The following is a 12,111-nucleotide window of genomic DNA, read 5'->3' on the forward strand; positions in this document are numbered from 1 at the left end:
TTTGAAATGACCTATTGCAAAGTCCACTCAGTGCCTGTGCAATCAGGTTTAGAGCCACTCACATCCAGCATGAGATACAGGCATGCCTTGACCCTACAAAACAAGTGAAACATACTCAGACCATTAACACAAAGTTTATATAATGTTGGTATTCACAGAAAATGAACATAACAATGTAAGGCGTTAATGGTCACAGCAGTAAACAAAAGAACAAAACATGGCAGAACAGAAGATCACCCGTGAAAAGTCTCTCTTGTGCCCATGGAGCCTTAAACTTATGTTTGTGAGTGCTGTGTCTTGGTGACCCCCTTTGCTGGTAATGGCATTGAAGGCAGCCTGCTGTCTGTGCTGTGCTGTTGGCCTTGATGACCTTGGCAGTTATCCTCTGGCCAGTGGAGTCTGTACAGGCCCCACCTGGGAGGGAGAGTCCAACACCAAAGCTAGGCACTCCTCGGTCATCGTGGCCTCATCAGATACCACAGTCACTGGCAGAGGGGTGGAAGAGCTGCTGCCGTCATCCAAATGCCCTGAGAGGAGCCCGCAGAGACGACAAGAAGCTCGTGCACCAACGTGAAGTCGGTCTGGACTTCCCTGCTCACCATTGATGGGCGGGCACCTAGCAGAGATAATAGGTGCCTCATCCATCTCACACACTGGCAGTGACCTCCTGAGATCATTGCCTGTGCGAGGGCTTGCAGGTCCAAACGCAACCCCAGGAACCCCTGCTTCTGTTCCTGGAGCTGCCTCTCCATGAGAGTCATCGCTGTCTCAATGGAAGAGGCATTGCATTTGGTGCTGAGGATCAATGCAGTACTCATGCTTTGCATGGACGCCTCTATGACAGACCATGGCAAGCAAACCCTCAGGAATCGCTGCCAGATCCTCCCACACATCCTGCTGGATGCCTGGTATTTGACGCCTAATGGACGACTCCAGAGGCTTATCATCTTGCCTTGGACTCAGTGTGGTGCTGGTCTCTAGAAGTCCTCTGACTGTCAGCGCCCTGGACACTCTCTGTCTCCACCTGCTCCTCATGCGAGTATACCATGCCCTCACCACTGTGCACCGATATTGTAGCCAACGATCTAATGCTCATCGAGGTGCTGGTATCTGCGCTAGTGCCTGGTACAGAGAGGGGGTGTGACACAGGTGCACCTGACAGGCACTGGTCCTCCGGCGTCAAGGGTGGCTCTTCGGGATCCTGCAATCCTTTGCTGGATGGCGATTCTAGGGTAGAGAAAGGACATGTAATTAGTATTAGTCATCACACTGTCACTGTGCATGCCAGGTGGGCTGGTGAGACCATGGAGATCTGCATCATGGTGCTATCATCTTTCAATGATCAATGGGGACTCCAGGTTTGAGGATTCCATTACAGATGAGACAACACAACAATGTTTATGCACTCCGACACTCTGACATCTGTGCACTGCACTCTGACCTTCATCAGAGACCTCTGCCTCTCCACAACCAGTGGAACACGCTGGTCGCGGGCACTCCATCTTTAAGGCATCCATCTCATCCCTCGTCAATATGGGCGGGGCCTCCACCTGTCCGCAACCTTTCTATGTTGTTATGGGCCGTCTTCTCCTGAAAGTACAGAGGAATATGGATTAGTCCACTCTCTACCTGCAGCACCATTGCAGCCTGGCAAACCTCACTTGAGGAACACCTCGCAGGGCACAGCTGATTTGTGACCCTGGAGCCACAAGGCACTCAGTCCAAGCAGCCAGGGCTCACACCCTTGGCCAGCTCCAGCACCATTGACAGTTGACACTCAGACTCTAGCACCTCTGAGCACCACGGGGGAATGGCCAGCCCTTAACACTTCAACACACTGATCCATGCCAACTCGGCACTCACCCTTACTGAGCGCAGCTGATCGCTGAGCCTTTTGTGCCACTGCTCCATACAACATCATGGCCGTTGACCTCGGCTGCCATCTCTCCCTCTGCTTTCTTGGTCAGGTGCGGTGGCCTCCTCTTGCCATCTCTGGGGATGAGGATGTGAGCATGTCCCGCCTAGCACTGACCTCCTCCACGTGGATTCCCAGGCCCTCATCCGAGAACCAGGGGGCCGTGTACCCACAGGGCTTGTCCTCCTACTTGCAGTGCTCAGCAGGTGCAGATGCCATTGCAGCTGATAAAAAATGTTTCATCAAACAAAGCTACAAAGTGTCCCCTGGAAGCCTTCAGGGAGCTGCCTCTGTTGCTTTTAAATCCCCTACTGGGTGGCCATTGGACCCAATGCCCGACAGGCTCCCACCCCCGCCCAGCCCTTCCAACCATTGAGCAGACGCATTTCACGCTGGGCGGTCCTTAATTAGCTACCCAGCATGAAATCGCTTTGGAAACACGATCTTGTCCAAGAGCGGATTATACGTCTGTTTCCAGGCTTGCCCACTTGGTGCACATGCCAAGCGTGAAATTCAGGCCCATGTCTCTGAATCATTACTCCCAGAATCTGGATTATTAGCTCAGTAACGTAACCACGATGCTGCCATTCCCTCTCAATGTTATAGTGAGGCAGAAGAAGGTTGGCCTCACTTGACACCTCATGATACCATCCATGTGAGAACTGTACAAAGTACTTAGCAGGAGGTGATATGAAATGGCTGCCCCCAAGAAATATCCAGAGGAACTGGTTCCAAATTGAAAAATCTTTGAAATCTAAACCAAGCTGGACTGTTCAATAGTAGGGTAAATTCAATGTCCCCATGCATCCAGTGAAGGTCATATTCAAGTGTGTGCAGGTAGGAAACACAAATCCATCAGTGTAAACTCCAACCCACAGTCTTTTTCCATGTGGCTCTGGCTTCTGGGACCTCTGAATTTACAATTAGATGAGAGAATCATACAAAGTTTAAATGGCACATTATAATTTGCTCACACAACCTTCCAGCACTCTGAATGATTACCATACATGCATTTTATGCATCAGGGGACAATCAGAACCAGCAAATAATACTGGGGACCATTCTTTCACTTGAAGATCTCTTTCAGCTTTTCACAACGAGAATTGAATGTAAAAGTAGGGAAGTTTTATTGCAGCTGGTGAGACCACATCTGGAATATTGTGTACAGTTTTAGTTGTCTTCATCAAAAAGGGATATAATTACTTTAGAAGCAGTTCGGAGAAGGTTCACTCGACTCATTCTTCATAGGATAAACCCTTTAACCCAGGAAAGGGTTGGGCCTATAACCATTGGAATTTAGAAGAATGAGACTTAATGAAACATAATAAGAACCTGAGGGGACTTGATATGGTAGACATTGGGAGGCTATTTCCTCTTGTGGAGGAGACTAAACTAGGCTACACAGTTTAAGAATAAGAGGTCCCCCTTTTCAAACAGTGATGAGGAAATGTTTTTTTTCTCTCAAAGAGTCATTGATCTGTGGAGTTTTCTTCCCAGAAAACAATGGATATTGGGTCACTGAGCTTATTCAAGGCAGAATTAGAAAGATTTTTGATAGACTAGGGGCTCAAGGGTTATGGGGAAGGCAGGAAAGTAGAGTAAGCACAATCTGATTAGCCATGATCTTATCAGATAGTACTGCAGGCTTGAAAGGCCAAATGGCTTATTCCTGCTCCAACACCTAAATGTAATTCAGTGACAGAGAATTTCAACAATAAACTTTGTATAGTTTTGCAAACTTTAACTTTTTTTTAATCATTGCTGGTTTTTGAGTGTAAATAAATCATTTAAATTGCCCAAATTGCGGTCCTGTTTCTAAATCTACACAAGGAGAGTAAAATGATATAAACGTCAGTTTTACCTTTTGAAGAATATTGAACAGCTTTTCCATCGTGTGTTTGCTTTTTTCCATTATCTCAAGTTTAACAGTGATTCCATCAATTTTGGACACAATGTTACTAATTGAATGTTCCAGCTGAACAACGCGATGCCCCAACCTGGAATAAGATTAAAAATTACCCTGTAATAATACCAGTTCACAAAATGTTGATGTTATCAGGAAACTAGCTTTCTAAGAAAATACTTCACTAACATTCTGTTGTAATGTGCCTTTAAGGGGTAGCAGCATGAACGGAGCACACAAACACAGCTCTGCTGCTGATGTTTTCAAGCTTTCTACATTTCTATAAATGTTCCCATCTACCTGGTCTAAATAAATGAACCCACAACACGTTCAGTCAATCCCTTTTGAGTGATTGGTGCCTTTTATATTAGTATAACAACATTACATAACAATTGTCGTGAAACAGTATTTGCTAGGTCCCTACGCCTTTTTCCAAAAAAATGCAGTTGCTGGGGTATACATGGACTTCCAAAAAACATTTGATAAATTGCCATGTAACAGGATTGTTGGCCAGGTTGAAGTGCCTGTATCATGGTCATGTAGGATACCCATAAAATGTATTAGGAAGATGAACACTTTGGCCTGGTTTTGCATCTGCTTGTTTTTCGGACTGGATGAAGGTTATAGTTGAGTTCCCAGGGGTCAGTATTCGTGTCACTCCTTTTCTTTATCTACATTAATGACTTACACTGGAGTGTACAAGGCACAAATACAAAATTTGCAGATGACACAATAGTTGGAAGTATTGTGAACCGTGAGGAGGATAGTGATAGATTTCAAGAGGACATAAACAGCTTGAGGGAATGGACAGACAGGGACAAATGAAATTTAATACGGCAAAGTGCAAAGTGAAACATTTTGGTAGATAGAATGTGGAGAGGCAATATAAAATAAAGGATACAATTCTAAAGGAGGTCAGGAGCAGAGGTGGTATATATGTGCAAATTGTTGAAGGTGGCAGGACAGGTTGAGGGGTTGGTTAATAAAGCATACGGGATCCTAGACTTCATAAATAGGGACATGAAGTACAAAAGCAAGGAAGTTATGATAAAAAAACTGGTTTGGGCTCAGCTGGAATATTGTGTCCAATTCAGGGCCCAGCAATTTAGGAAGGATGTGAAGGCATTAGAGAGGACATGTGAAGATTGATGAGAATGGTTCTGGGGATGAGGAACTTCAGCTCTGAGGATAGATTGGGGAAGTTGGGACTGTTCTCCTTGGAGAAACGGAGGTTCAGGGGAGATTTGATAAAAGTGTTCAAAATCATGGGTCTGAACAGGGCAGATAGAGAGAAACTATTTTCATTGGTGCAAGGATCGAGAACTGGAGAACACTGATTTAAGATGATTGGCAAATAAACTTTTTTGTGTAGCGAGTGGTTAGGATCTGGAATGCACTACCTGAGAGTGTGGTGGAGGCATATTCTATATTGGGAAAGATCTGGGACTATCTAAATTGCTCTTGCAGAGAGCAAAGGCAAACTTAATGGGCTGAATAACTGCCTTCTTTGCTGTAACCATTCTATAATTCTATGATTCATTCACAGGCTGTGGGCATCACTCGCATGGTCAGCATTTATTGCCCATCTCTAATTGCCCTTGAGAAGGTGGTAGTAAGTTCCGTTCAATGACTTGTGTTGTGAGTGACCTGCTAGGTCATTTCAGAGGGCCGTTAAAAGTAAACCACATTGCTGAGGTAAAACAAAAGCAAAATACTGCAGATGCTGGATATCCAAAACTTTAAAAAATGCTGAAAATACTCAGCAGGTCAGGCAGCAACTGTGGAGAGAAACAGATCAGCTCTGATGAAAAGTTATCTCAACCTGTAACATTAATTCTGTTTCTTTCTGCGTTGTTGTGGATCTGGAATCATATGTAGGCCAGACCAGGTAAGGTTGGCAGATTTCCTTCCCTAAAGGATAGATGGTTTTTTTTAATGAGAATCACTGATGTTAGATTTTCATTCTAGATCTTTTTTTATTTTGTTAACTGATTTAAAATTCCTCGACTGCCACAGTGAAATTTGAATTCAGGTCTCTGAGTCATTAGTCTAGCCTCTGGATTATCCGTCCAGTAACATTCACTACTATTCACCTTCCATTCTAATACCTTAGCACCCCCAAGCCATGATACATACATCTGGAACTCCTCGTGTGTTACACTGTTGTTTAGTTTGACGTTGCTGTTGTTTTTCACATAATCAAAAGTCTGTGAGCTGTCTGGACACCCAAAATTCCTTCCCAGGTTCTCTATTTCAGCATTTAGAGCAATCTGTAAAACAATGGTAGATAGTAAAGTGATTTTAAAGTTATTATAATAGTTTGATCTGATCGAAACTGAGAAGATCAACTACCAGAAATCTCACTCTGCAGGTAGACAGAGCATAGACTAAGTCCAGGAACCATTGCAAAGTCTACAATTCCATCACTGCTGATCTCATCTTTTTTTAAATACAGGCAAGACAGAAGGCAGCAAGTGACAGCCTCTAGTCTCAGAGCAGCTACTCATTTCCACAAGCCAGATGTAATTATTGTACCAGTGAGAAAGCCATGACTACAGCAGTCAGCTTTCAGGCTTGTAAAAGGACTATACAACTCTGTGCTGGCCCATATCAGATGCATCTTGATATGAATTTGACAATTTAATTGAATAGCAAGCATGACAAGTCAAACGTTACTCTTGAACTGTTGTCATTAGCCCATGTCAACCAGCCCATGCTTGCAAAACTCAAAATATAGTGTCCAACATTAGATATGATTCTGCAATTGAACAACACTTGCTAAACAACCCTGATTGTGCTAAGAATTACACTGAAAAACCAATTTAAGATTATCAGTCAGACTCACAGTGTAGCTCACTTATACATGCTGGAAGCCACATATATTCACACACAGGGCCCTTTTCTTTGCAGACAAAAGGAGCATATCCACTCATTACACCTTTTCCAATTAAACAAAAGATTTGGGGACTGCCGTTACCTGGTTCATTCCCCATGGCAACGTTTTGCTCAATCAGAGTCGACTTGCCTGATTTGAATTTGAAACCAAAGCTTGGCAGTTAACAGTTAACTGTTCTCTGCTGCATTCTCCATGGAAATGGCTCTACTAATCAGAGTCTTTGTCAACCAATCAGAAATCTCTTCTTATGCAGTATAAATTGTTATTCTCTTTACTGTAGGTTTATCTTGTGAATTGTTGTGATGAGTGCAAGACAAAAAGCTTTGATAGCATGTCTCTTTTTTTCAGCAATACTCAAGTTCTGAACTACCAAACGACTACTTTCTTAACCTCCTACTTCCAAATACTCTCTTTGATTATTTTTATCAAACACATAGGCCCACATGTCCTCTTCTTCAATTTTAGTTAGCTTATAACTTCCTTATTTATCTGTGGAATTCAGAAACTTGTGGCGAAATTTTGCGGCAGCAGGAGTTTACGTTCCCGCCAAAGCCAATGAGGTTTAGAATGTCTCACTGCATTTTACGGCCCTGTCCCCGCCAAAAAGGGGCCGTAAAATCTGCCCTTGAAGTCTCTCCTTTTTGCTAAATGTTATATATTTGTATTGTAACTTTGTAACATCCTTTTCAGTACTATCTTATTGCTGATTCACAACCCCAAATGACAATTTCTCTTTTTAGTTCAGCTCAGCTTGTTCACACCTGATCTTTGTAAAATCAGCCCACCAATGATGCTCTTATTTTTTTTGTAACTTGGTAACTTTTTATTTGGATCTTAAACCTCACTTAGTTCATCTACATGGTCTACTTCATTAGCGGTAGACTCCATGTCATTTGAATATGCCCAAGCTCTAAGTGATTCCATCATCTTCTGTGGGTCCTCTCTTGACTGAAGAGTCTGATGTGGGATCAGCATAGGCATCTGCTCATGCTGTCATTCTTGGTGCTTGGGAGCAACTTCTGCAGCTGCGCCACCCCTGGCCTTCCTCTGGGCACATCGGATGTTGCGAGGTTGAGGTAGATGATCCTTGAAACATACGGAACCAAATTTCAGTGCTTACCTCCATATGGACGGATTGGCTGTGGTGTTTTCCCAGAGAGCTGGTCTGCAATTCAGGAGTTGGTAAGGCTTTTTTTGAGGGTGTCGTTGTATTGTTGTACTGATGTCGTTCTCCCTGAGACAGTTCCCCATAGAAGATCTGCTTGGGGATTCTGTAATCATCCATGTGGGAGAGATGGCCTGCCTGTCTAAGGTGGGCTGGAGGGTGGTCTCCATAAGCCCAGCACAGTGAAGCACTTTGGTGTTTGTGATTTTCTTCATGCCATTGAATTCTCATGATGGAGCTCAGGTGACTTTGGTGGAAGCGTTCCAGAGCTTTGATGTGACACCTACAGCAGACCCAGGATTCTATGTCATGCAAGGGCAATGGCCTGGTGGAGTTTGATTTTAGTCTTCAGCTTAATGCCATGCTGCTTCCAGACATGATCACGGAGTCAGCCACAGATAGAACATGCTTTCTGGATGCATACACGGATATCTTCATCAATAGTTTCATTCCTATAGAGCACATTACCAAAATGTGAGGATTGTTTCATAGCCTTGAGATTGGTACCCTTAATTGTAATGTTTGGTGCTCCACGATGTGAGTCTGGTGCTGGCTGAAACCTAACCTCGGTCTTAGATTGGATTGCTTGCTCCTGAGTTGGATAGTGCAACTCGGGAAACTTCCCAGCTCGCTACACCTGGTAAAAGTGCCCCACAAGGTGGTATCTTTGTTCCTGGATGTGGGTACAGGATGGAGTCAGGCCTGGCGAGCTCGGGTGCAGATCAGAGGCAGCCACAGGGGCTGCCAAGTGCCGAGAAGGGCTGTTTAAAAGTTTTGCATTGGTTCTCTGGGTCTTCGTCCCAGTTGTTATTTTAAACATTAGACCCTCTAACCTTCACCCCCTCCCCCTCCCTATGCCCATACCCATACATGCCAGCTCATGTCAACCCTTGCTCCCCACCCACTCCCATGGCTCCTTATAGCCCCTATACCAACTCATGTCTCCCCCAACCACCACCCTTTGCCCTTCCACCCTGTATGCCAATTCATACATATTCACCACAGGCAGACCCCAGGAGCCATGCTGAGGTGAAATAAGATAAAATTCAAAATATCTATTACAGGCTTCACTATTAAAAAAAAAACACTCCCCCATTCATGAAAACCTATTCAATACATTTAAATCCCCTACTGTGATACTGATAAATTGTGGAAAGCAACCAAACACTCCTCATCCTTTTTCAGGTATCATGCCTTAAGGGAGCCTTGGCAACTATGGACCTGTCCATGATTATGCTTGGCAGTGGTTGCTTCTGCAGTATGGCTGACCAGGAAACTCTCCCATTCTTACCATCTGCCATCAGGCTAATTATCAACATGTTTGGCCACGTTATGAATGCACTTTCCATGACCATCAAGTCCCAAGGTGGGATTTGAACCCAGAGCCTCTGGCCCAGAGGTAGGGACACTACCCATTGTGCCACAAGACTTCCCTAACCAAACATTAATAATGATATAATGATACTGCTAGAACAGGTTCTTTTCAACTCTCACAGGCACAGGCAGACAGTTTTTTCAATTTTTAAAGGGCTAGCCATTTAAATAACTTGACAGTTCTACAGACCTTTTCTGCCTTTCAAGAGTATTAATGACTTCTCTAAAGATTCGTAACCCCCACTCTGTGGGAGTGTGCTCTTGCTCCAGCAAAAATGGGGTCAGTTTGAACTCAGCACTGAGATACAATGGCCCTGCTGAGTTTGGGTTTCCATATGTGGGAGTAATGTCCCACCCCTGTTTTACCTCACCCAGCAAAAATAGGATGTTAGAAATAGGGGCGGAACTTCCGGATTGGGATCCCACCCACCATTTTGGAAGGTCCCCAGAGTCTCCGTGAATCGGTGAAAATCCAGGCTTCTGATTTGGAGACCAAGGATTTTGGCAGCTGTCGAGAATTTGTTTTCCACTGTCTTCTTTGTTGTGGGTAGCAAGGGCACAGTCATCAGAAGCTCTCCGATTCCTGTCTCTGTGACTTTGGTGGAAGTACACCATCTGGAGAGATTGAAGAGCTTCACTGAGCAGAATCTCATATTGATCCGGTGGCTTCCTTAAGCATTGCGGCAAAGAAGAGATTGAAGAATTGTGGATCCACGACACATCCTTGCTTTACATCACTTGTTATTGCAAAAGCATCAGACATCTCATCAGAGGCACAAACACATCCAACCATGCCATCCTGCAGTCAGTGCAGGATTTTGACAAACTTATTTGGACATCCTAGCTTGGAAAGCAAGTGTCATAAACCAGGTTGAAATACACTGTCAAAAGCTTTAGTTAGGTCAATTCTGGAGTTGCTGTATGCACTTTTCTTGTAGTTGTCTTGCTGAAAATACCATATTGGCTGTCCCATGGTCAGCCCTAATAACACACTGAGATTTTGGGAGGACATCATCTACAAGGTTGTTTAGTTGATGGTTTAATAGGACCCTTGTGAGGACCCTCCTGCAATTGAGAGAAGACTTATTCCTCGATAGTTTCTGCATACATTTTTGGATTCTTTCAGCTCTGGTGTGAGGGAGCGATCTGGCTGCAAACATCAAACACCCCATTGATCACTAGGTTTGATTCTATTTCATTACTCACAAGTAAATCTAGCAATCGGTTGCCCTTTGACATATATCGTTTTATCACCGCCAGGTCAATATCCTGGAATTTCCAACCTAACAGCCTTGTAGGAATACCATCAGCAAGAGGGCTGTAGTGGTTCAGGAAGAAGCCCAGCACCACCTCCATTGTCAATTAAGGAAGGCATTAAATATGGTTTTGCCAGTGTCTTCCAAATCGTGAGAACAAATACGAAAAAACAAAGATGTTTGTATCACACTAGGTAACAATGTCCTAAAATTACCCAAAGGGATGCACTGGGTTGTCTTTGGTTTTATGAAATTTTTAAAGAGGAAACACTTGATTAACATTAGGGGTGGGGGTGGGGGAGGAAGCAGCTGAAGCCCATGATGGGCTGTTCCTGCACAATATGGGATGGCCTGAAGTCAAGGGGATCCATGTGCAGGAAGACCCTCCAAACACTGGCAATAACGTACTCCTTCTCTGAGAGATTGATGGCTGCTGAGTGTCAGTCTGTGCTGCTCAGAATAACAATGACCCAGTAGCAATGTGTATTGGGTAAGTTTTTCAGGGGATGGGGGCACCACTGGCTAGGCCAGCATTTATTGTCCATCCTTGATTGCCCTTGAGAAGGTGGTGGTGAGTAAGTGGTCCTGCAGCTGCAGGTGCATGGGTGTAATATGGAGGTAAGACATTACGGTGTACGTGAAATACAGAACAGTTGGTAGAGTGCAGAGCATTCTCCCTGTGTGACCCTCCATCAAGCTTCTCTGAAGTGCTAGTAAAGCAAAATCAAGTTATACAATATGTACCTAAGTATCTAAAAACCTTTTTCCTTTGCCTTCTCCAAGCTTCGAAGGACATGTAAGACAAGTAACAAAAACAGAATTCCTGGAAAAACTCAGCAGGTCTGGCAGCATCGGCGGAGAAGAAAAGAGTTGACGTTTCGAGTCCTCATGACTCTTCGACAGAAAATCGTTCAGTATTCCAGAGGCAGGCTGCTCTGATATTCTTCAGTAGATGGTATCCTCTGCTTCAGAAGATCCAAAGCAGCATCTGGCAACGTTTCTGCCTCTTCATTTTCCTTTTGACTTTTTTTATTTAAATGCTGCCTTTCCCCTTTAGGGGTGATCAATGTTCATTTAAGTGCTGCATATTCTGTCCTAAGGCTCCCAACAGATTTTTTAAATGGATTGATCTTATTTTATAGTGCATGGTTACCTTTGTTTGGTACAGATGTACCCAGTGTCCAGGAGCAGCAGTGCACATCTGTACTGGTATTGCAGGATAGATTCCATGTCAAAGTTAAAGGGCAGTATATTTCAACTAAACTATTGACAAAATCCTGCTTACTAACACTTTCTTCTACTTTCCTTATAAATATGTCAATAGGGAATGCAATTTCTTTACAGTTCAGTCAAGGTTGGTCCAAACAAGTTCTTAATTGGTTATGACAATGATTGAATAAATCCAAGGCCATTTCTCACTTCTCACCAATACACGTTCTTACCGCTAATTTCCTCACCTTCTTTTCTTCTAATTCGTTCCTCATCCTCATCTGCTCTTCCTCATCCAGTACCTTATTATCATCAGAGTCAAATTTTGAGAAAGTATCTTTGATCTCTTGGTCAGAGTGACCCAAACTGAAAAACAATTGATTCTTTTTCACC

General features: G+C 43.8%; 1 protein-coding gene across 1 annotated transcript in view; it reads right to left on the reverse strand.

The window, feature by feature from the left end:
* Nucleotides 1-1,518: 1,518 nt before the first annotated feature.
* Nucleotides 1,519-12,111, reverse strand: part of pkd2l1 (polycystic kidney disease 2-like 1) — a 161,169-nt gene continuing 150,576 nt past the window's right edge. The window contains exons 12-15 of the mRNA XM_041209263.1: nucleotides 11,967-12,084; nucleotides 5,955-6,088; nucleotides 3,777-3,912; nucleotides 1,519-1,590 (exon numbers count right to left, since the gene is read on the reverse strand). Coding sequence (XP_041065197.1) covers nucleotides 1,519-1,590; nucleotides 3,777-3,912; nucleotides 5,955-6,088; nucleotides 11,967-12,084 — 460 coding nt within the window. The remainder of the gene's footprint in view (nucleotides 1,591-3,776; nucleotides 3,913-5,954; nucleotides 6,089-11,966; nucleotides 12,085-12,111) is intronic.

Source organism: Carcharodon carcharias, chromosome 17, assembly GCF_017639515.1.
Source record: "Carcharodon carcharias isolate sCarCar2 chromosome 17, sCarCar2.pri, whole genome shotgun sequence".
Lineage (NCBI taxonomy): Eukaryota > Metazoa > Chordata > Chondrichthyes > Lamniformes > Lamnidae > Carcharodon > Carcharodon carcharias.